We start from the raw sequence: 25000 nt of genomic DNA on the forward strand, positions 1-25000 counted from the left end.
CACTTCCTGCCAAGCAGTGCATCTGTTGACTGCAGATGGGTCGGTAGTTCTTTTGACCGCGGCCCAAGTCTGCAGAATGATATACTGCACGCAGGGGTCTTCTGTGACCGCAGTGGCCTCCCCACATGCTGACGTGTCAGGCTGTGACGGCAGGGTCTGGGTCTGGGTCTGGGTCTGCAAAGCTTTCCTTGCGGTTCAGTTTTTGTACGCAGTCGTAAGTTCATGAGGTTTCAGTGGTTTTTTTTTCTTTTCACTCATTGTAAATGAGTTGCATATTGTGAGTTTTGACGTCAGTGGTTGTCATTTTATCACCCTATCTTTGTCACTCTCTGCCTCTCTCAGTGCTTCTCTACAGTATGTGGAGAGAGGTAGTTTGAGAGGAGTGTGGTAATGATCAGTTAACGACTCTGGAAGACTTGTTATTAAGTCGTGTTGTGTACTGATTGTAATTGTAATGCTTTTAAATAAGGTTATTTAAATGCCTGTTTGCATCTCTCTCTCTCTCTCTCTCTCTCTCTCTCCTCCCCTCTCTCCCTTTCATCTCTCTCTCTCTCTCTCTCTCTCGCTGCCTTTCATCTCTCTCTGTCTCCCTCTCTCTCTGTCTCTCTCTCTCTCCCCACCCTCTCTCTCTCTCTCTCACTCTCTCTCTCCCCCCCTCTCTCCCCTCATCTCTCTCTCTCTCTCTCTCTCTCTCTCTCTCTCTCTCTCTCTCTCTCTCTCTGCTCTCTCTCTCTCTGCTCCTTCCTCCTCCCAGCAGATTGAGAGCCTGCCTTCCAAACCGCGCACGGGGAACCTGAGCGCACTGAAGAAGCGCTGGGAGCAGTCCCGCCAGCAGGAGACGCCGTTGGACCCCCCTGCCGCCGCGCCCGCGCCCCGCGTTCGCTTTGTCGCCTCCCCCCCGGAGACGACACAGTCCAGACCCAGACCCCCTGCCCAGGCAGAACCCACAGCCCCGACCACCAAACCCCCAGTCACCTCCTCTTCCTCCTCCTCATCCTCCTCCTCCTCCACTGCAGCACCCCAACAGAGCAGCCTCAGGCGCTCCTTCTCCCTCAGAAACCCACCCAGGGCAGAGAAGAAGGAGGAGGAGAAGAAGGAGGAGAAGAAGGAGGTGAAGAAGGAGGTGAAGAAGGAGGTACAGACACTAGACAGTTTTAAAACCTTTTTATTCAGAAAGGCGTTTCCTACTTTAAAAAAAAAAACTTATTATTCTTTTAACTATGCTTTTGTTATGAGCTGTTTTTAACTATGTAGCACTCTGAGATTCTGTTTGAATGAAGAGTGCATTTCAAATAAAATGAATTATTATTATTATTATTATTATTTAGGTAGCGGCGTCAGCAGCAGCCGGAGCAGCAGGTAGAGGAAGTGGAGGAGCGTCGGGAGGAAGCAGAGGAATGATGGAGCGAGCCGTGGAGAGGTCGTTGGAGGAGGAGGAGGAGGCGCAGGTGGAGGAGCGGGAGGAGAGGAGCGGGGGAGGAGACGTGAGCTCCCCCCCCTTGAGCCCCCTCAGCCCCCTGGAGAAGCCCAGCGTCCCACTGGGCAGCCTGAAGAAGATGTTTGAGCAGGGGGAGAGCAAGGTGAGGGACACACACACACACACACACACACACACACATACACACACACACACAGATGTTTGAGAAGGGGGAGAGCAAGGTGAGGGACACACACCTACACACACACACACACACATACACACACACACACAGATGTTTGAGCAGGGGGAGAGCAAGGTGAGGGACACACACACACACACACACACACACACACACACACCTACACACACACCTACACACACAGATGTTTTAGAAGGGGGAGAGCAAGGTGAGGGACACATACACACACACACACACACACACACACACACACACACACACACACACACACACACACAGATGTTTTAGAAGGGGGAGAGCAAGGTGAGACACACACACACACACACACACACACACACAGATGTTTCGGAAGGGGGAGAGCAAGGTGAGGGACACACACACACACACACACACACACACACACACAAACACACACACACACACACACACAGATGTTTGAGAAGGGGGAGAGCAAGGTGAGACACACACACACACACACACACATACATACACACACACACGCATACACACACACACAGATGTTTGAGAAGGGGGAGAGCTAGTTGAGGGACGCAGTCACACACACACACACACACACACACACACACACACACACACACACACACATGTTTGAGAAGGGGGAGAGCTAGGTGAGGGACACACACACACACACACACATACACACACACACACACACACACACACACACACCTAAGAGCAAGGTGAGGGACACACACACACACACACACACACCTACACACACACAGATGTTTGAGAAGGGGGAGAGCTATGTGAGGGACGCAGTCACACACAAACACACACACACACACACACACACACACACACACACACACACAGATGTTAAAGAAGGGGGAGAGCTAGGTGAGGGACGCAGTCACACACACACACACACACACACACACACACAGATGTTTGAGAAGGGGGAGAGCAAGGTGAGACACACACACACACACACACACACACATACATACACACACACACGCATACACACACACACAGATGTTTGAGAAGGGGGAGAGCTAGTTGAGGGACGCAGTCACACACACACACACACACACACACACACACACACACACACACACACACACACACACACACACACACACACACACATGTTTGAGAAGGGGGAGAGCTAGGTGAGGGACACACACACACACACACATACACACACACACACACACACACACACACACACACACACACACAGATGTTTGAGAAGGGGGAGAGCAAGGTGAGGGACACACACACACACATACACACACACACACACACACCTAAGAGCAAGGTGAGGGACACACACACACACACACACACACACACCTACACACACACAGATGTTTGAGAAGGGGGAGAGCTATGTGAGGGACGCAGTCACACACAAACACACACACACACACACACACACACACACACACACACACAGATGTTAAAGAAGGGGGAGAGCTAGGTGAGGGACGCAGTCACACACACACACACACACACACACACACACAGATGTTTAAGAAGGGGGAGAGCAGGGTAGGATGCGCAGTCTCACAGATGTAGTTTCACACACAGACACACACGCACAGATACACGCACAGACACACAGACAAACACTCTGATGAATGCGTGCCATTGGAAAGCCTGAAGATGTTTATAAGCGCAGTGGGAGGGATGCTCAGATGTGTGTGCGCATGAACACACACCACACACACACACACACACACACACACACACACACACACACACACACACACACACACACAAACAACAATTAGTGATTAAAAACTGCTTTAGAGAGCAAAGCAGTAGAGACTTAACTCTGTTGATTTTTCGCCCCCTCCCCTCTGTTTTCATCTCTTACATTTTTACGTTTGCTTCTTTCTTTCTTTCTTTCTTTCTTTCTTTACATTTCGTCACCGAGTGTGTTTTACCCCAGCTTTCTTTCCGCCTCTCACAGTCTGGTATCTGTGCTCATTAGAGAGGTAGGTCTGTAATTTGCCGACCCTTGATGGTCAGCAGCTTGGTGTTTCTCTGCTCTGCCTGTAAGAGGGAAGACACACACACACACACACACACACACACACACACACACACACACGTCTCTGCTCTGCCTTTGAGAGGGAAGCCACACACACACACACACACACACACACACACACGTCTCTGCTCTGCCTTTGAGAGGGAAGTCATGCTAGAAGTCATATGCTTCTGGACCTTGTGAACATTCCGTCTGAAGTCTGTTTTCCCAAAAGATTCTCCTGTCCGGCTCAATACACATCAGTTCATATGGACATAGAACACACACACATTCTCACACCCACACACACACACACATTCTCACACACACACACATTCTCACACACACACACATTCTCACACACACACACACACACACACACACACACACACACACACACACACACACACACACACACACACATATAGACACACATGCACATATAAAGACACACACACACACATGTATAGACAAACACACACATGCACATGCACATAAAGAGACACACACACACACACACACACACACACACACACACACACACACACACACACACACACACACACACACACACACACACACACACACACACACACACACACATACTGGAGGGCCCAGAGGTATCAGAGTGGACAACTTAGGTTGTTTATGATCTGTTCTTCTGACCTCGCAAAGGACCGTAGCTCTGCTGATCTCCTTGCATTCCTTCTCTCCATATCTCTCTTACCTTCTGGTTTTCTCTTCTCTTCCCGTTTCTTACTCCCCCTTTCACTTCATGCTGTCTCGCAAAAGCATTCTCTTTCTCTACCTCCACCCACCTTTCTCTCTGTCCTCTCCTTCTCGTCCCCCACCCACCTTTCTCTCTGTCCTCTCTTTCTCTACCTCCACCCACCTTTCTCTCTGTCACTCTTTCTCTTCCTCCACCCGCCTCTTCGCTTAAGCACTCTCTTTCTCTACCTCCACCCGCCTTTCTCTCTGTCCTCTCCTTCTCTACCTCCACCAACCTTTCTCTCTGTCCTCTCTTTCTCCACCTCCACCCGCCTTTCTGTATGTCACTCTCTTTCTCTTCCTCCACCTGCCTTTCTCTGTCACTCTCTTTGTTCCTCCATCCGCCTTTCTCTCTGTCACTCTCTGCATTCTCTCGGATTCTCTCTACAACGAAAATAAAGAGAAAGAGAGCGAAATAGAAACTCATTCTCCTGTCATCCATCTCTTTTATCTCTCCCCCTCTGTCCCCCCCCCCCCCCCATCGCGCTTTCCCCTCTTCTTTCTACTGTTCCTTTTCTCGTCTGGTCTGTTCTCTCCTCTCTGCTCGAGGTCAGGAATGTGTATTCCCAGGAGTCCCAGACCCACCTTTGGAATGTCCCTGCCATGCCAACCATCAGCCTCATACAGAGATGTTTTTCTGGGGCAGCCTTGCAGCACCATCCACCACCTCATCAAAGGCTGCTCACTGATTTAGCAGTTATTTAATAAAGGACATCGTAGCCCAGGACAGCCTAGAGAGCGCTATCTTTAGAGAGGGGTACAATAGTGAGATTTAGTTTTTTAGTGCTAGTGGTTGTGCGCACTTTCCAAGACCGCTGTTTTGCAAAAATAAAGCACTGGAACTTTCTGGAAGGCTCAGACAATTCTAATGGAATTTCTCTGGAAAATAAGCTGTTGAATGTCGAAGGTTCCAAAAAGGGGCCTTTTTAAAACTGAACAGAAGCGGTTCACTTTTGAAGCTAGGTGTAACGAAGTGCCTCTCCCCGAGTCTGTTCAATCTGGCTTCACTGCCTGGGGTTTCTGCGGAGTCTTGTTTATCAGATTGTCTTTTAAACGTGGCGCTGACAGCCAGCTCATGATGCTTAGCCTTGGTTGCGATAGAGACTAGCATAGCGGGAGTGTTTTATTTTTATTCCCATAAAGATACATTTGTGTGCGCGTGTGTGTGTGTGTGTGTGTGTGTGTGTGTGTGTGTGTGTGTGTGTGTGTGTGTGTGTGTGTGTGTGTGTGTGTGTGTGTGTGTGTGTGTGTGTGTGTGTGTGTGTGTGTGTGTGTGTGTCGGACAATGTGGCCTTGTGTCCCATCATAGTAACGCAGTTGTTCCAAGTAATTTCCTGCCTCAGCTAGACCTGCTGAATCAGGATAAAAGACGTGGAAGAGGCAGACAGGGTGCAAGAGGAGAGAGGGGAGGGATGTGAGTGAAAGGAAGTGTGTGTGTGTGTGTGTGTGTGTGTGTGTGTGTGTGAGAGAGAGAGAGGTTAGATTGTTAACTCTTGAAGACGTTTTGTGTCGACAGGATACCATAGTTAAGTTTAAAAAACAAAAAATTGTGTTTGCTTATTTCTGTTGTCGTTGCTTGGTGGTTCGTGTCTGAGGAGGGCTGTGAACTGCCAGGTTTTTCCATTCTGGATGGGGGGGGAAGTTAATGGACTTTGGGCTGAGACCAGTACTCTGCTAGCATGCATGCACACTGGCAGACACGCACATGCAGACACACACACACACACACACACACACACACACACACACACACATCCTTGTGTCCTGTGTGTCAGCTGACTTCTCTCTCAGCTCACAGGAAATAAGGTGGGGCTAATGATCGGAGCAGGGAGTTTGAAGGGGAGGCAGAATAAGCCTGGACTCTGTAGCGCCCCTCCAGCCATGCACACACACACACTCACACACACACTCTCTCTCTCGCTTTCACACACACTCACACACACACTCTCTCTCGCTCACTTTCAGTCATTTTCACATACATACACTCTCTCTCTTTCACACACATACTCTCTCTCTTTCTCTCTCTAACGCTCGCTCGCTCTCACCCATATACATACTCTCTCTCTCCCTCACACAAACACACACACACATGCTCGCGCGCACACACACAAATACCTTCAATTTCTCAGTCAAGCATATGTTGAAGGGCACACACATACCAAGGTGCCCTGTTCCACCAGCTCACATGAACAGCATTACTGAAAGATATTTGTCCTTACTAAGAGAGCCTCTCCCCCACACATGCAACAAATATTTTTCAAAGATGCAAACACACTCTCACACACACACACACACACACACACACACACACACACACACTCACTCACACAAAAACATTCCTAGTTACAGATGCAGAGGCCTTCTTGTGGTCTCTTTTATGTACTCTCACACAAAACCTCTGTTTCTCAAAATACACAATTCTCTTTCTCACTCTCTCACACACACACACACAGATGGCAGATACCTCCCGGCCAGCTGTGGCTGTGTGTGAATGGCTGGCCCACTGGTGTCGTCTCGCTCAGATGATGTCATGAGAGAGGCATGCACAAACTCCTTACCCCCCCTCGGTCGCTGGAGGCCTGCAAAACACCCCTAGTGCCCCCGCCCCCCCCTCTCTCTATCCACCGCTCTGTTCTCTTTTTCCCTCTCTTTCTTTATTTCTGTCTCTCTGTCTCAGCGTAGTGTTTCTCCTGTGCCGTCCGTTTCCTTTCTCCCTCTCCAGTTTTGTCATAGCTGTCTGTAATGCCTTTTGTATTTCTCTTCCTCTCCTCTTCCTTTCTTCCTTCCTTTCTTTTTATTTATTATTCTTTTCTTTTCTCTCCTTAGGCCCCACTCCTTAACACTCTCCACTCCTACACACACACACAGACACACACACACACACACACCTTTGTTCTGCGTTTCCACTGTTGGTGTTCTGCTAAGTGACACTCACTTCAGCCCTTCCTTAACCCATTCTCAAAACAAAACGTTTAGTTTCTCTGCAGATCCCCCCAATGTCTACTTCATCTCTGTCTTTGCCGTTTCTTTCTTTCCCCTTTGTTATTTATCCTCCACCTGTCTGCCATCTCTTAACCTGTAGGAACGGAGTGAATGGGTTTGTTTCTCTTGTAGGAGTGCCCGCAGGCGTTGTGTTCGCATGCTTGGCCGTAGATATTTGTTTGAAACCAAATACAGGTGGGCCGATCATGTGTTGGCAGACGTTTGGCTGGCCCTCGTCAATGTGTTTTCTTTGGTTGTCAGAGCCTACTCCCTCCCCCCCCCCCCCCCCCCCCACACACACACACACACACAGAAACACACACACAGCACATCGATGAAGACTCTGCGTGCTCTAGCCCACCGGTACATCCTGAACAAATGTCATGTTCAGTGAAGTGTTACCAGAACATTCTGTCCTTCTTGCACGCACGCACACACACACACACACACACACTCGCACACTCGCATCATCAGGTGTGTTTGCCCTGGCCTCACCTGTCCCAACCTGCCCTGTGATCAGTGCACCACAACAACAACCCCGATTCTGTTTTTCTCCTCCGTTCCCTCCCTTTGCCTTTCCTCAAGTCACACACACACACACACACACACACACTGAAAGGCGAGAGTCACCGTCTTTCTGAAGGTATGCCTCTCTCTCTCACACACACACACACACACACACACACACACACTGAAAGGCGAGAGTCACCGTCTTTCTGAAGGTATGCCTCTCTCTCACACACACACACACACACACACACACACACACACACACACTGAAAGGCGAGAGCCCCCGTCTTTCTGAAGGTATGCCTGAACAGAGAATCCTGTTTGCTATGGGATTAGCCCCTTAATCAGCACCTCAATTGATTAGGTCTGGCTCCATTGATTAGGTCTGGCTCCTCGTGCTAATGCTGTATAATTGAAGTAATTGGATTTCATTAGGTGCTCATTGACTCAAAGCCAATTGCGAGTCATGTATACCCTTTTAAATAAGCTAATTAGCAGTGCGAGGCGTTGGGCAGGGACACTGGAGCCAGTTGTTTGAGAACAGGGTTTTTGTTTTAATTGGAAACACTCTGCAGCCAATCAGTTGTTGCCCTAGATTAGCTTCTAGAGACTGTGCTGGCCCTCTGTGTCGATGATGGAGTCGGCCTCTGTTTGTTTAGATCTGGCGTTATTGGACACCGTCTGGGTCTGTTTAGGTCCTGTACCCCACACACCCGCATGTTCAAAATAACAGACACACACACACACACACACACACACACGAGCACATATACATTTTAACACATACACATGTACACACTTATTGTCACCACCACCAAACTTGATCAAAATCACACCAACCCCCTATGTGTGTGTGTGCGTGTGTGACTGCTTAAGTCAGGCAAAGACACACCAGTTGATCTTATTATCAGATTATCACACACGTGTGTGTGTGTGTGTGTGTGTGTGTGTGTGTGTGTGTGTGTTGCCCATCTGTTCCTGTTCCATTGCCCACTCCTTAAAACAACCCCATGTTTTATCTCCTGGTAATTACCCTTAATGGTTGAATCTAATGTTTTTAATCTGGTTGGTGGCCTAACTCGCTGAGTAATCCCTGGCCCTTGGCCCCAGGTCAGGCCTGTGGATGAGAGCCACACACACACACACACACACACACACACTCCCAGAGGGGATCTGATGAATTAGGTCTCGTTTTTAGCTCCGTGCATCATAGGGTTGGGATAATGGAACCTCTTTCTTCACTCCGTGACTCAACCTTGGAGTGAAGCAATCTTTGAGAAGGAAGCCAACTGGAAACTCTCTGTCTCACACACACACACACATATACACACGTGAAACACACATAAAAGGCTTTGGCCAGAAGATGAATTAGAAAAATGATTATTTCATGCGACAGCATAGTTTTCTTCTCTTCTAAATCGGCAGACATACACACAGCAACTTGAAATGCCAGCAAAAAAGAAAAAAAGGATTTCTGATTGATATCCCTATTTGCTTGCAGCAGAGTGAGCACTTCATTCCTCGAAAACCCCTAAAACCACTCGTAAAGTCCTCAGTGCTGCCCTGCCCTGCCCTGCCCTGCTCCAGCTCATCTCAACTGTTATTTTGGGTCCAAGCGAGGCTTCTGTTGCCCTGAGGAAATAAATGGCAGTTGGGATGAAAGAGCCGCGATGTTGACACAACAAACGCGGCCGGCCACATACAGTCCAGCCTTTGTGTGTCGGCAGGGAACGGGTCATTTGGTATCCCACAGACAGTTCATTGTAATGTAAAGCATAGTTAGCCTGCAGGCTCCGTGTGTGTGTGTGTGTGTGTGTTTGTGTGTGTGTGTGTGTGTGTGTGTGTGTGTGTGTGTGTGTGTGTGTGTGTGTGTGTGTGTGTGTGTGTGTGTGTGTGTGTGTGTGTGTGTGTGAGAGAGAGATAGGTGGGGCTGGAACAGAATAGAGAGGTGTGACCCTGATCTGGCTGGCTCTGGGACACTTGAGGGCTTGCAGATTTTCAGAGGGGATGGAACAATAGACGCTTCCTCAGGAAGGGAGAGGGAGAGGGAGAGAGAGAGAGAGAGAGAGAGAGAGAGAGAGAAGGCTGTGGCTAGATTCAAGGAGAGGACGTTTGGCTGTTGACCAGATTTTGTTCCTGGTGTTTTGTCTAACTTGTCTGCCTATCATCGCCTGCTGCTAGCGTGTGTGGTGGTGTGGAATATCACTGGGAACCACGCTGTGATTGGTGTGGTGACTCCTGGCTCAGTGAAGAGCTACGCTGTGATTGGTGCGGTGACACCTGGCTCAGTGAAGGACCACGCTGTGATTGGTGCGGTGACTCCTGGCTCAGTGAAGAACTACGCTGTGATTGGTGCGGTGACTCCTGGCTCAGTGAAGAACTATGCTGTGATTGGTGTGGTGACTCCTGGCTCAGTGAAGAGCTACGCTGTGATTGGTGCGGTGACTCCTGGCTCAGTGAAGAACTACGCTGTGATTGGTGTGGTGACTCCTGGCTCAGTGAAGGACCACGCTGTTATTGGTGTGGTGACTCCTGGCTCAGTGAAGAGCTACGCTGTGATTGGTGTGGTGACTCCTGGCTCATCAAAGCCTTGTGTTCTTCTTCTCCTTCTCAGGGGCGAACAAGAACGTCCTCTTCCTCAGAGGACATGGACATACGTGTGGGAGACAGAGGTATGTTGTTCTGTCTCTCTCTCTCTATCTCTCTCTCTCTCTGCACTCACACACTTTTACCACATATACATTTGCATCCACAGCCATGAACTGAAAGATGTGGAGTTTCTCATTTTTATGTGTGTGTGTGTGTGTGTGTGTGTGTGTGCTGTCTCCTGCTCCAGGTTCTCTGCGTGACAGGATGGCCAAGTACCAGGCTGCGGCTTCTAAGGTCTCACCCACCTCTTCACGCTCAGTAAGTAGGCTGTGTGTGTGTGTGTGTGTGTGTGTGTGTGTGTGTGTGTGTGTGTGTGTTTTCACTGTCGACACTGACGATATATGTTGGTGTTGACTGTTGTGATGACAGACTGTTTTAAACACCCTAACCCTATGCCGCCGATGTACAAGTAGTTCAGTAGCATGCTGCTGAAACAAAGGGCTGTAGTTTGGACTAGTGTGAAGCTTCTTTTGAGAGCAGCGGCAGTGGCCGCCCAGGGTCTGTTTAACCCCCCCCCCCCCCCCCCCCCTCTCACTACCCCACATTTCTTCAAGTGCCTCCCCTGCCACCACAGTTGTCCGTGTATGAGTCACCACTGCTTGTAAATGAAGTGATGAGAGGCAGCTTGTGGGTGAGTCAGGGCAACTGGAGGGGAGAGTGGAGGGCTGAGTCAGGGTGAGTGGAGGGGTGAGTCAGGGTGAGTGGAGGGGTGACTGGAATGGGTGTAAGCGCCCGTTTTGTCCATGCGTTTGACTTCCTGCTTCCTTGACGGCTGCTTATTGTCATAGCTTCATAAAAGCTTGGTGTTTGCTTTGTCATTTATTTAAAAGGTTGTGGAAAGGCGTCCCCATGCCTATAGAGTATATAATGAATATGCTTCCTCTTCGAGATGGGGCCAACGTTAGTTTGCTCCACCAAACTAACGTTGTTATGGTTACTCAAATCATTAATTTATGACGCATCGAAAATGACGCAAATTGCGGTAGGCCTACAGGTGAACTTGAACTGATGTTTGGAGGAAGCTTCCTCTTCCGTAGCTGACCGGAAAACAAAGCTTTGCTGGGCGTTGAAGTGTCTTCCTGTACTCGTTGTAACTATGGGTTGGAGGTGTGTGATGGGCAGGGCAGAGCTGTTAGCACTAGCATTAGCAGCCTTTGTTCACACATGATCATAAGAGCAGGCCTCCGCCCAACGAACACAAGAGTTGTGATGTAACACAGGCACACGTGGACTACCGTTATTAACCTTAGGTGTGAGCGTGTGGGTGTGTGAGTGTTTGTCTTTCATCTGGTGTGTGTCAATGGGCACGTTTGTTTGTATAGCTAGGCTTATTGTGTGTGTGTGTGTGTGTGTGTGTGTGTGTGTGCTTGCTTCTGTAACTGTGCTTTCTATGTAACTGTATATTTGTGTTTAACTGTGCTTTCTGTATTTCTCTATGGGTCTTTCAACTGTGCTTTCCATGTCTATAAGGCTGTGTGTGTGTGTGTGGGTGTGGGTCACGGTGTGTGTGTAGATGTGCTTTCTATGAATGTGTGTGTGCTTTGTGTGTAGCTTTGTGTGAGGGGATTTGTGGAAGTGTGTGTGTTAGGCAGAGGGTGTGTGTGTGTGTGTGTGTGTGTGTGTGTGTGTGTGTGTGTGTGTGTGTGTGTGTGTGTGTGTGTGTGTGTGTGTGTGTGTGTGTGTGTATGACTTCTCTCCCCACAGGAGGTGGCAGACTGTCTCCCCTCTCCGTCTACCCACCATAAAACTCCCACAATGCACTGTGCTCTCTTTCAGCAGCTGATTCATTGGGGCTCAGTCTCTCTCACACACACACACACACACACACACACACACACACACATACATACTCAGTCACACTCCTAAATCTGACGTCCCACATGGAGTAGCTTTCTGTGGCTTTTCACGCAGACCAAATCCCTTAAAAACACAGAGACAGAGCCAAAATAAAGACAAGCCCAACTAAAATACGATACTAACCGCTAGGCTAACAGCTACATTATACCAGTGTTTTGGGATTAAACAGTCATGAGAACTGATGATTTAAAAGCTTGTGTTTGGGCTCTTCCCTTCTCACTTAGGGTTTCCATCTCAGTGTCCATATTTGAGGACACTTTATGCAGTCTGTTCGGGATACATATGACAATATAGGTTTACACTTTTTACAGTCTATTCATTTTTTCTTCTCAGTTTATAATGAAATGTTTATTAAAAAAATGTGTATAATAAAATCTTGTACCCTTTAGCAAGTGTACTGCATTGCCGTAATACACTTTTTGCATGCAGGAAAGTGTCAGAATTAATTCATTTGAATGTAAGCCATTGACAGTGTAAGATTGTCTGCGGTCTGTGCAGAAATACCTAAACTCCTCTAGCTCATCTGAAGGTGCCAGGAAAAGAACCTTGGCCATCAGAATCTGAGACCAATAAGCTCGAATAAGTGCCTGACTTGCCTGCTGTGATGCCTATGCCATCAGGAGAAGTTTAATCCACTGATTTAGGGTCAGGACTTAAGTGCTAACATGCTAACACGCTAAATCTCCCCTCTCCCTCCAGAACAGCCAATCAGAAGCAGAGAGCTTCAGTCCAAGCGCCGACCACAAGGAGAATGTGCCTCCGGGCAGTGTGGGAGTTGGAGTGGTCAGTACCTGTGTGTGTGTGTGTGTGTGTGTGTGTGTGTGTGTGTGTGTGTGTGTGTGTGTGTGTGTGTGTGTGTGTGTGTGTGTATGTGTGCCTCCAGGAAGTGTGGGAGTTGGAGTGGTCAGTAGCTGTGTGTGTGTGTGTGTGTGTGTGTGCCTCCGGGATGTGTGGGAGTTGGAGTGGTCAGTACCTGTGTGTGTGTGTGTGTGTGTGTGTGTGTGTGTGTGTGTGTGTGTGTGTCTGTCTCTTCAGTAATATCACTATACACAAGGCATATCATAAATTATCTGCTGTGAGTTGAATTCTTTGCACTGGATTTCACGCCAAGGAACAGTTTATGTTTCTATTATGTCTGTTTTTATGTCAAATGTTGTGAAGGCATTCTTTGGCAAAACAGCCATTTTTTTTTTTATAATGTATTCTCCCCTTTCTTTCTCTCTTTCTCTCACTCACACACACACACTCATACAGAGCAAGTTCTCTGAGATGAATGGCGCCAAAACTAATGGTGAGTAATCCTCCCACTTCCATACACACAGACAGACACACTCACACGCACACATACACACCCCCAGACATAGGAGTCAGCAGGGTATCTCTTGCTTTAGTTTCGATTGGCCCTCATAAATTGGGGTCAAAGTGCAAGACGGCAAGCCCACTGGCTTCATTGTGACTCAGCATCCAAAAATGCCACAGGGAGGTGTAATTCTCCGGAAGCTGAAAAAAAATCTCTACAGACAGAAATCAGTAAAGCCACTTTTTTTGTACCCAGCAGAAACTGGCACACCATAAAGATAACTTTGTTTTAATGGTGCTTTATGGACGATTGGAGTGGTGAAATGGCTTGATTTTAAAAAGGTCCCTTGTTGCATTTCCAGGGTTATTTCTCCCCCTGGTGGTAAAGGGTTGTAATAGCACTTAATGGCCCCTCCTTCCTCCTCTGTAGGGGTGCGAGCTGACTCATCAAGCTCCAGCGGTGGAAGCCCAGCCTCCGCAAACAACGACGCACCCAAAGCAGCCAAAGTGAGTGCTCTGCCAACACAACCAATCACAGCGGAGTTAGATGAGTTAAACAACTCTACACTTGTTTTGTTATTTTCAGCTTTTTTTTTTTTTTATGTAAGAGATGTATATAATGCTTACCAGTTTTACATTTGTGTGTGTGTGTGTGTGTGTGTGTGTGTGTGTGTGTGTGTGTGTGTGTGTGTGGGTATGTGTCCTTGTGGGTGTGTGTGTGTGTGTGTGTCCGTGCGCTATCCCCACAGAAGTTCTGCCTGCCTGTGAGGGAGACGTGTGTGTCGTGCCTGAAGACGGTGTACCCTCTGGAGAAGCTGGTGGCCAACCAGCAGATCTTCCACAGCGCCTGCTTCCGCTGCACTCACTGCAACACCAAACTCAGGTGACTTTTATTTTTCTTATTTTTATTTATTTCTATGTGATGACTGTAATTCTAACAGCCTGTTTGTGAAGTGACCTTGGGTGTCATGAAAGGCGCTTTAAATCAAATGTATTATTATTATTTATGATTATTATAAAACAAAGAGATAGATGGATGTCATCTCACAGGATACTTCTGTACAGTTGTAGGGCTATTAAAGAGCTCCTTTCATACTCTTGCACTTTGCAGTTTATTGAGTGATTTGGTTTCTGTGCCTGTTGGGAAAGACAGATGGTTGACCCAAAAATGGTTTCAGCTCTTTAAATCTTATAATTTAAGTCCTGACAGGGTGGTTTTAGATTTAGACCCTAGTTGTGTGGATTATGTCTGGTTACAAAAAAACATACTTCCAACTGTGGTGTCCTTAAAGTAACACAATTGAATGTGTGTGGAATTAATTTAAATCTGTATATTACTTCATATTCAGTTAATGTTTCAAGCTATTATCTTGCCCAATTGACTGGTCTTTGTAAAACTAGTCAGCATGTTACATTTATATTGCATTTGTATTGCTTTGCTGTGCTTTAACTTAACTCAATTCCGCCCTCTATTGGTCAGCCTGGGCAACTACGCCTCTCTGCACGGAAATGTCTACTGCAAGCCCCACTTCAGCCAGCTCTTCAAGTCCAAGGGCAACTACGACGAGGGCTTCGGCCACCGGCCCCACAAGGACCTGTGGACCCCACGTGACGGCGAGGAGGGGGAGGAGGAAGGACAGGGCGAGGAAGGTGGCAGCAGCGGGGAACGTCCAAAAGAAAAGCGATCTGTGGAGGCAGCTGCCAGACCAGTCCTGGCCACCAGCACCATCAGCACCACCCCCACCCCCAACACCAAGACTGACACCAGCCCTGTGGTGGAGGAGTCCCCCCTGGCCAAAGTCATCGAGCTGACCGCCTCTCTGGAGACTCGCGCCCAGCGAGGGGGCTCCTCCGAGAGGTCCCCCGCCAGCTCCGCCTCCCCAACCTCCGCCTCCTCCGAGACCAAGAGGCTGAAGATCGCCTGGCCCCCGCCCTCGGAGGTCACCGGGGCGGGCCGGGGATCCGGCGCTGCTGGAGCTGTGGACGGGGAGTTGGCCGGTGTCAAGCCCTTCAGGTCCAAGTGGCCCCCGGGGGGAGAGGGCCCTCAGTCGGGGGAGGCCAGCACTGAGAGGGCGGAGCTCAAGAGCCTGAGGCGGAGCTCCTCACTGAAGGAGCGCTGTCGGCCGTTCTCCGTGGCGCCCAGCCTGAGCTCGACCAGTCAGAAATCGGAGCCACCGCAGAGACGCCCACTGCGACGCGGACTGGGGAGGCAGAGCTCCCTGGAGGACCTGCGGTCGGCACAAGCCCGGGACGAGCCCGAACGCAAGGAGAGAGAGGAGGAGGAGGAGGAGAAGACGAGGAAAAGCGAGGAAGAGAGCGAGAAGAAAGAGAAGACGACGACAACAGCGAGAAGTCTGCCTAAGAACTCTGAGGCCGTGAATGGAAACCTCTCCGATGACGAGGAAGAGAGGCGTCCGTCAGCGAGACGCGGGGAAGAGGAGGAGGGGAAGATGCAGACACCCTCCGTGCTGAAGTCCCAAGAGGAAGAGGAGGAGGAAGCGGAGGAGATTGAGTCCCTGCCCAGCCGCCGCCGAAGCGCGTCCCCAGACGTGTCCACCTCGCTGTCCCCCGGGACCAGCACCAAGACCAACCGCACGTCCCAGGACGTGGGCTTCTGGGACGGGGAGGGGGACGGGGAGGAGGCCGAGGAGGAGCTCACGGTGGAGGAGATGATAAAGAGGAACCGCTGCTACGAGGAGGAAGATGAGGAGGAGGAGGAGCAGCTGGTCTGAGCTGAGCAGAGACTTACACCATCTCTCTCTCTCTCTCTCTCTCTCTCTCTCGCTCTCTCTTTCATGATCTGATGGTTTCTCTCCTCTCTCTCTCTCTCTCTCCCCCCAATTTTTTTCAAATGTCAATTATTTGAGGGGGGGGGGAGGGAAGAAAAATGACATAAAAAAATGAGTATTAGCAGTATCTCACACAGTACCAATACATTCCATTTTTTTCTCCACGTGTAATGCTATTTTGTTTGGCTTATTGATTGTTTGTTTGTTTGGTTGGTTCAGACATGCTGAGACGATTCAAACCGTTTTCCTTCTCCTTCTTCTGTTTTTACCTTTGTCCTGTCTCAGGAGTAATGTGTAGCCTTTTTGACATGTCTGTGCCTGTTCTCTGATCCCAGATCAGGAGATACGTGGGTGAAACTCTACATTGTAACATCGAGACTATCAACACTAAATCATCTCTGTTTATGATCCATTTTAAGGGGATAGTTGATGGAGAACAAGACAAAAATAGTTTTGTTACATGTTAAGGTATATTTTTCTATGTTTCAGGCTAAATAAAAATCTTAACAGACAGACATTACTGGATAGCCACTATGTTATTGCACATAATTAAATTGCACAAAAGGGACGTCATCTTACAACTGGACCTACAGAAGTCTTTGAACCCGTCATGTATGTCACCAAGATGTTCTTTAAAAGAATGATGGAGGTGAGCGAGATCGAGAAGTCTCCTGTCTCTATCCCTTTGCTTCTTGAAGCTCAAAAGAGTACAGTGGGCAGTAGGAGGGCCATAGTTGAAGACGACGCGTTTGAAGTGTAAGTGAAATGCTGTCTTGTTTCTTCTGTGTGGTTTTCTGGTTGCCATGGAAACATGGGAAAACCCATCGTCTTGGCTCAGGGCACCAATCCGCTCCGCAGTTTATTACAGTGATTTTGAAAATGGACAAAAATGTAAGGACAACGTATTCCAGTTTCAAACAAACACCTTCTAGTTGACAGATTATATTGCGTACTTGGACCGGAGGTCGAGCAGGGAGATTTTCTGACAGCTTTTGAGCGAGAGCCACTTGTTGCGGTGAAAGTAGATACTCATAACTCTTGGCTCAGGTTGTTTGGAACACCAGGTCGGTACGTGCATCAACACCTCCGGCAGGACATCATGTGATGGACTCGATCAGATTACTTCTACTTCTTCTCGAGTGGAACTGGAAAAACGAGAGGAGCTGGCTCCGGCCTGCCTTGCCGTTAAGAGAGGTGACGGTGAACCCACAAAAAGAAAAATGATTGGTTAATCTGGTTGGGACTGGGAGTGGGGTGTCTTGCCAATTCTGTCACCCCGCTTGGATCGCAGGGAGGATGTGAGGGTCCAGCCCACTCATAGAATGGACTGTGAGGTCGGTCGGTCAGTTAGTACTATTCTGATGCGTGCATACCACTCAAACCACTTCAGTAGAAATTAACAGCATCGCCGACCATGTCACATGACTTATGGAAGCCCTATGCAAAAAGGTCTCGGCAGATGCAGTGTAAAGTGCATGATCCGGCAACCACTATGCTAATTCCTGATCATCTCCATGCACACATACTTCAGGGTGATTTAAGAGTAGTCGGCTTTTTAAATGATTAATTATGTCGAGCGTTTTAATATCGGATATATTACTGGAAGCAGATGAAACTGGGGTGATTGTGTGTGTGTGTGTGTGTGTCCTTTTTTTCTTGTCTTTCTCTCCTTATAGTCTTAAATGCTGCCCATTTAAACAAAAAAGAATTGGGAAGAAATACTTTTGTAATGGACTTAAGCAAATTATCTGATTTTTACCCTTTTATGAGAAAACGTTTTGTATATTTCTTTTTTCTTTGAGAGGACCAAAAAGACTTTGTATGTTTTTTTTGGAATTTTAAATGTTTAAGGTGACCAAAGTGTAACGTTATTTCAGAAATTTAATAAATGGCCTATCATTGATACCGTTTTTATTGTACCAGTTGTTTATTTTACTCGGAAGTCATATTTTAGATATCATGTTTGGAGCCTCACCACCATATTAAATGGGCCGGTTCTTTTCTAGGAACCAGCAATAGAGGTGTAAAAAAAAAAAAAAAAAAAAAAACAGTTGGCCAAGACATAACATTGAAAGAATCCTTTAAATATTTCCATGAAATCAGCTCACATTTTTATTCTAAGCGGTTAACTTTTCTAAAAATGAATATTTTGTAGAAAAAAAAGTTTTTATGTCTGTCAGAGATTACCTGAAGTCAGGAATAGGTCACTGAAGCTAGTTGTTTACATCTGATGGCTACTCCTTAAATATAGCTGTTGTAATACATAATATTTTACTCATCGGACCATTAACCAGTGGGAAGTCCCTTATAAGGTTTATTATAATTACTTATTATTATGCGCTAACAATACATTTCCTATATGACCCACAATAGTTTTGAAATAAAAAGGTTTCCTTTAAGGTTGAATGCTTTTGTCCCACCACATTCACTCACAATTAACTGTACAATATAAGACTTAGTATTGTATTAAAGTAAAAAACGTTTTCTTATACACCATGTTGGATAGTTCAAAAATGCGATAAAAGGGCAAATACAATATCAGCATTGGTGAACCAATACTTTTGATGGTACCATCACAATTCCTAGGTGAGTTACAGTGCCTTCTCTATTAATCTATGTATTTGCATAACTATTTTATATCCCAGTGAACATACCAGGAAAAAGTTCAAAACCACTTGGATGACAGTCTATTGAACCTTCGATCTGAGACGTTACCTTTGTGGCAGACCTGGAGTTTAGAGTCCAGAGGTCAAATAAAACATTGGCGCCATTTTTTTATTTGGGCTCAAGCTCCCTAAAACATCTGGACATGTCTGTAATAATATCTCTTTCTAGCTCTTAAAATAGTCAGAAGTATTTCTGAAAAACAAGGTTTTAAAGGACTTGGCAGAAACTTTGTTTGGACACTAGGTGGCACCGTTGAGCCATTTCCACTCAGCCGTTGCTGCTTTTGAGGAAGAGAATGTTAAACTGTGCCCGGTGGCCGGTCCTCGGCTGCTCTTGATGTTTTCTTTCCTGTGGTCGGGTTTCCGCGGCTAGTTGGCATGATTGAGAGCTGACTCTGTCAAAGGTGATATAGAGACTTGGAGTACTGAGCAAGTACAGCTTCACACCGTGATACCATACATCTTCTTTTTTCTTTCATCACAAAAATACTCCTTTTGGAAAGATCGAAACTGATGAGGTGAGGAAACCATCTCACGGTTTTCTGTGAATTTCGGTACTGCGGGTCTACCAGCCAACTTCCAGGAACTTTTGGAGAATAACATGTGGTTCAAATGTGACAGCGAACACGGGTGGTGTTTAAGAAAGAAGAGGCAGACATTTTTACATGAAAGGGGTGGGGAAAAACCACCTCAGACATGAAGTGTGCTCAGGCGTGGTACTGTGAATATATATATATATATATTTTTAAATGGAGGGACCGCTGATACGTAGCAGCAGACACTTTCTTATCTGACAGGAAACATTAATGGACAGTGTGACAGGAGCCAGACATTACAGAGTCATAGCTGTACGACGCCCCACCGCCCCTTTCTTCTCACCACTGTCCTCCTGCCCTAGGCTGATTTTATCATATTGGAATTGATAGGGTGCTGAAGCTTGGTGTCACTGTTAAGGTCCCACAGATCCCTATCGCCGTACCATGGCCTCTCCCTCTGTCTGGCTCTGTCTTTTTTGTTATTTCAACAGAGTATGAGAGAGGGAGAGAGAGAGAGAAAGAGAGAGAGGGAGTTCCACAGGGCTCTATTCTGGAACCGCAACTAATCTGTTTTATGACTATGATCAACCCAGGTCAGTTTTTCAGTGTTACATTTTGTACCGAGGAAACCCACGGCCTCCTGGGCCAGCCAGACCACGAATCCCCTCAAAGATCTTCCAGTCTCATGAAATGAAATAATGTGTGGATGGAATCAAGATCCTCCTTGTTTTTTGGGGCTCTCTCTCTGGGTTGCCTGTCTCGTTCTCTCTGACCACCCACCTCATGCCGTGTAGCTCCTGTCTAGCGCTGAAACCCTAACTTCTCTGAGTTGTATTTAAAAAACATGTGCTCTCAGAGAAGCGTATTTCTCAAAAGCTAAATCCTCTCTGGTCAAAAGGTAAATATTTCAAGGGGGAGGGAGATCACGTGATATTTTGATGTGGCTTTACATCAGTAAAACAGTGATGTTCAGCAGTAGTTAAGTACCAGCTGTCACTCAATGGAAATGTTGCTGACATCTCTCTCACAGGTACAAAGCCAGGCAGATGCAGATCCCTATGAACTAGACTAGCAAGATGAAGTCATGGACACATGGTCATAATTAGTTATTCACCCAAGTTCTGTGTAACCTACAACTATGTCTATTACAATAAAGGTTAAGCAAACATCAATTTAAGTGCATTGCCCATTGAAAGCAACTCTGTTCAGTCAGTACAAGTAGAATCACAGTTCAGCTCCTTAAACATGCCGTCCAATCACAGATCAGCTCCTCAAACATGTAGTCCAATCACAGATCAGCTCCTTAAACGTGTAGTCCAATCACACATCAGTTTCTTAAACATGCAGTCCATGATTCTGCTGAAAGGTTTTAAAACATTTTAGCTCAACAGCCAATCAAATTACACCCTCCCTTCTATCTATGTTTCCCTGTTTACAGAGACAGGACTGGGTAAAACTGGAGATGGCTGACTTTGACAAAACGTGTATTGAATTAGAATCGCAGACTGTACCTTTAAATTGAAAGTGGTGCCATGAAAAATCTGCAGTTGCATGAGGAACAAGAATGGGAGCATTCAGAGAATGCAAACCTCCGCCTTGTGACCTTGACCTTTGACCTTGACATCTGAAAATCTATTTAATTATTGCCATTATATTACCCAATCTCCCCACAAAGTTTGATGGAAATCTGTCCATGCGTTTCTGCGTAATCCTGCTGACAAACAAACAAACAGACAAACAAACAAACAAACATACAGGGGTTAAAACATAACCTCCTTGGCGAGGTAATAAAGGCAGACTTTTTGTGTGAAATGTCCTCATCTTTAAAGCGTGCTGCTGAGCTCCAGGTCACTGGTCAAGCAGTCTCCAGATCCCAAAATCTCAAGATCTCAAAATCTCAAAATCGGGGGGGACTGTGGCACAACCAGTACCCCAGACCACATTCGGGCTTGATGCCCTTAGAGAGGACCAAGGTTCGATTCTGGCCTGATGTCATTTCTCCTGTCCACTCCCCACCTCTTCTCCCTCTCATTTCCTATCCCACTCTTCACTTCAAGTATCGATTAAAGGCCAAAAAGCCCAAAAATGAATGTTAAAAAAAAAAAAAAAAAAACATTTTAAAATCCTTGCCTATGGCTGCATGCTGCCGTCACATTGTCACACACTCTCCCAACAGCTGGGCCGTCGCCAAGGTGCCCAGAAAACAACACAACACAACAGAGATCTTTACCTGGTATGATCATCTCTATTCGGTACAAGTGACCTTTGACAAGTTTTCACATTATCGTGGAACTCTTGTTCATTGTGTGTGTGTGTGTGAAATTCATGGGAAATTGAGAGCAGTACTGATCTTGAGGTCAAGGGTGTAACTCAGAGAACAAACAGTGCGCGGTGATGCAGTGTGTGGTAAACAACAAATATTTCCTGAATGGAGGCTGCAATGTCTAAGAAGATGGATGATTCTCTTGTGGTTGATGCAGCTATCCTTCTTTATGCCAGTAAAATGCAGTGACGAGGTGCGTGGAACATTCTCCAGATACAGCGGGGCAGGTCTGAACCACAAGCGTCTCCAACTCTAGCCATATATACTGTGAGACACCTATGCTTTTAATGTAAATCAGCTAGGCTTCTTGTGCAGACAGATCTGGCATTCCCATACTATAATTGTCGTTCACACCTCAGTTTGCGTCCTGACCCATGGTGTCTGAGCGCTGGGGAACTGTCCTTCGTTACCATGACAAGACTACCATTTAGGAAATTATGATGACCACATTTTTGGCTGCTTTACCAGGAATCTCATCTTGTCGCGTAGGACACGCTGCCGTTTCTTACACGTGTGCTAGTCGCTTTGCATAAAAATAGTACCAAACATGAAAGTGGTCATGCCTCTAACCAGTTGTGATGTGACAGAGGTCCGAAATGTAAAGCTAAATACAACTGAACACAACTAGAACAACTAAATACAACCTTCACAGTATCAGGCACAAGTGTACAGCAAACCAAATTTTCAAATGCAAGAGGCCGCGGCCCTATTTAATTTAGTAGCATGAGTCTGCAATAGTGTTTGTCTTAAGCACGTTTATTATAGCCTAGTTAGCTAACAGATATGTATGCTAATATTAATACATACCACCCCCAGACATCACTGATTTAGGCTATGTCCACATGGAGCCTGGATTGCCTGAAACATTTTTGGTTCAGGGTACCTTTTTTTATCGCGTCCACAGGGAGCCGTGTCAAGAAAAATCTGCGTCCACACGGAAACGCTGGAGCGGAGTGGAGTGGTTGGATCTGCTGTAAAGACGTCATGGAGCATGCGCATAAAGTGACAGAAGACAGAGGTCGAGATCCAACTAGCAATCTTCCGATTACTGAACGACTTCTCTACCACCTGAAATTACTGTTACCACAGCACTCAAACAGGACGAGTTAGAATGGCACACTTCGCCATAACCCTTGTTTGTGTTAAGTTACCGTTTTTAAACTTCCGTCTGTAATACAAATCTTTTCACGTCAGATTTACTCATTTAGGCTATTGCTGACACTTTTAAAAACGGTTTTAAACAATGTTCCAATGCAAATAGATTAAACAGTGATAGATTAAAGTGTGGCTTGTTAATGTTATCCCTTTTCTAACCAGCTTCTTAACCTCATCGATTTTGTTTATGTTGTTGCTGTTCTGAAGTGACGCAGCAGGGTTAATGAGGGCTGAGGTTGCGAGGCTGGGCGTGGGGCAATTAAGTCATCGGGTTAGAAAGTGTGTGGATTGGGCGTCCACACGAACACGGACCCGCTGGCGGGTTTGAATGAAAAGGTGGCGGCTTCAGTCACCCAATCTGCCGGGGATATGTGTGGACGAGAGGCCGCAACGACAACATTTCTCTCCGGATTCAGTCAATCCAGGTTCCGTGTGGTAAACCCTTAATGTGCACTGGTATGAAGACTTGCCAAACAAACAGCCTCAGACATTCCTCCAATGACCACTTAAGTGTCTATACTGGCTGTTTGATGTTTGTTGTTGTGATAAACTGTCACACAGACTAAAACAACTAAATACAACCTTCACAGTTTCAAGCACAAGTGTACAGCAAACCAAATTTGCAAAATGCAAGTTATATGATCCTGCAATAGTTTTTGTCTCAACAGACATCACTGATTTACAGTCCCTGGTTATGGCCGTTAATGTGCATTGGTATGAAGCACATTGAGTTGCACATCTGAATGAAATGCGCTATATAACTAAAATTGCCTTGAAGACTTGATAAACAAACAGGCTCAGACGCTCCTCCAATGACCACTTAAGTGTCTACACTTGCTGTTTGATGTTTGTTGTTGTTGTGATAAAACAGTCACACAGACTAAGTGATTAAACAGATGAGTAATGGTTGATATAACAGCAATCAACTCGTGTTGTTTTGGTAAGTTTTACCAGCAGTATCTATCTCTTCATCGTGAATAAGACGACTGTGTCCACAAAGACAACAGTTGGCCTCCCTCTTGTAAGGCAATTAACTCCAGACAGAACCAGAGACGATTTACCAGCTGTATCTATCTCTTGATCGTGAATGAGACGATTGTGCACAAGTCCACAAAGACAACAGTTGGCCTCCCTCTTGTTAGGCAATGAACTCCAGACAGAATCACAGAATCCGTTCGGTCAGGAGCAGAAATGAGCAGTGAGCACATGTCTTTGGGTGTTTTTTTTTTGTCTCATGTGAGTGCCTGGTGAATCAGACATTTTTTTGCTGGTCTTGACTCAACGGAGTCTTTTCGTCTGCACAACGATGGCATTGTTCAATACCACCAAGTGGAGAAAATTGTCAGGGAAATGTCGGCTACTTATGATCAGATCAGACTACAGATATGAAGACTGGTGTTGAGTCACACCTTCTCAGCTGGTCCTTGCCATATGTAGGCACTAGACGGTAATTATTATCATGATGCAAGTGACAGTATCAGGAAGCAGGGCCATTTGTTTCATGGGTGCTTATCTTAAACAGTCCAGTACACCCAACACTGAGCGTCTTTGACGACATTAGAGGACGTTTTTGGTGTGGAAATATCTCCTCTCTGACGACATTAAGAGGACGTTTTTTTCGGTGTGGAAATATCTGGTGTCTGCTTCAGAAACCAGTCAGGTGGGTGTTCAAACGAGGCTTAATGTCAAAGACATAAAGGCCGGATTAAGATGTAAAAGGCCTAATAGGGTGTGTCACGCAACCACTCATTGACTCTGGCAAAGGAGGAGAGGAAGGGAGAAAAGTTGTTCTCGTAAGTGGCGAAGGTGAGCCATACCACAGAAGTGTTTGGTGATTTTCGGTAC

At 46.7% G+C, this 25000-nt stretch overlaps 1 protein-coding gene across 1 annotated transcript in view; it reads left to right on the plus strand.

Annotated features, from left to right (window-relative positions):
* LOC308371744 (LIM domain and actin-binding protein 1-like) overlaps positions 1 to 18385 on the plus strand; it is a gene marked incomplete at its 5' end in the record, with an annotated part of 32334 nt that extends 13949 nt beyond the window's left edge. Inside the window, 9 exons of the mRNA XM_080846731.1 lie at positions 755 to 1135; positions 1329 to 1580; positions 10496 to 10553; positions 10718 to 10788; positions 13087 to 13170; positions 13642 to 13678; positions 14117 to 14193; positions 14436 to 14569; positions 15167 to 18385. Coding sequence (XP_080702857.1) covers positions 755 to 1135; positions 1329 to 1580; positions 10496 to 10553; positions 10718 to 10788; positions 13087 to 13170; positions 13642 to 13678; positions 14117 to 14193; positions 14436 to 14569; positions 15167 to 16418 — 2346 coding nt within the window. The 3' untranslated portion in view covers positions 16419 to 18385. The remainder of the gene's footprint in view (positions 1 to 754; positions 1136 to 1328; positions 1581 to 10495; positions 10554 to 10717; positions 10789 to 13086; positions 13171 to 13641; positions 13679 to 14116; positions 14194 to 14435; positions 14570 to 15166) is intronic.
* Between the last annotated feature and the right edge of the window lie 6615 nt (positions 18386 to 25000).

Source organism: Sprattus sprattus, assembly GCF_963457725.1.
Source record: "Sprattus sprattus genome assembly, chromosome: 10".
In the NCBI taxonomy this organism is placed as follows: Eukaryota; Metazoa; Chordata; class Actinopteri; order Clupeiformes; family Clupeidae; genus Sprattus; species Sprattus sprattus.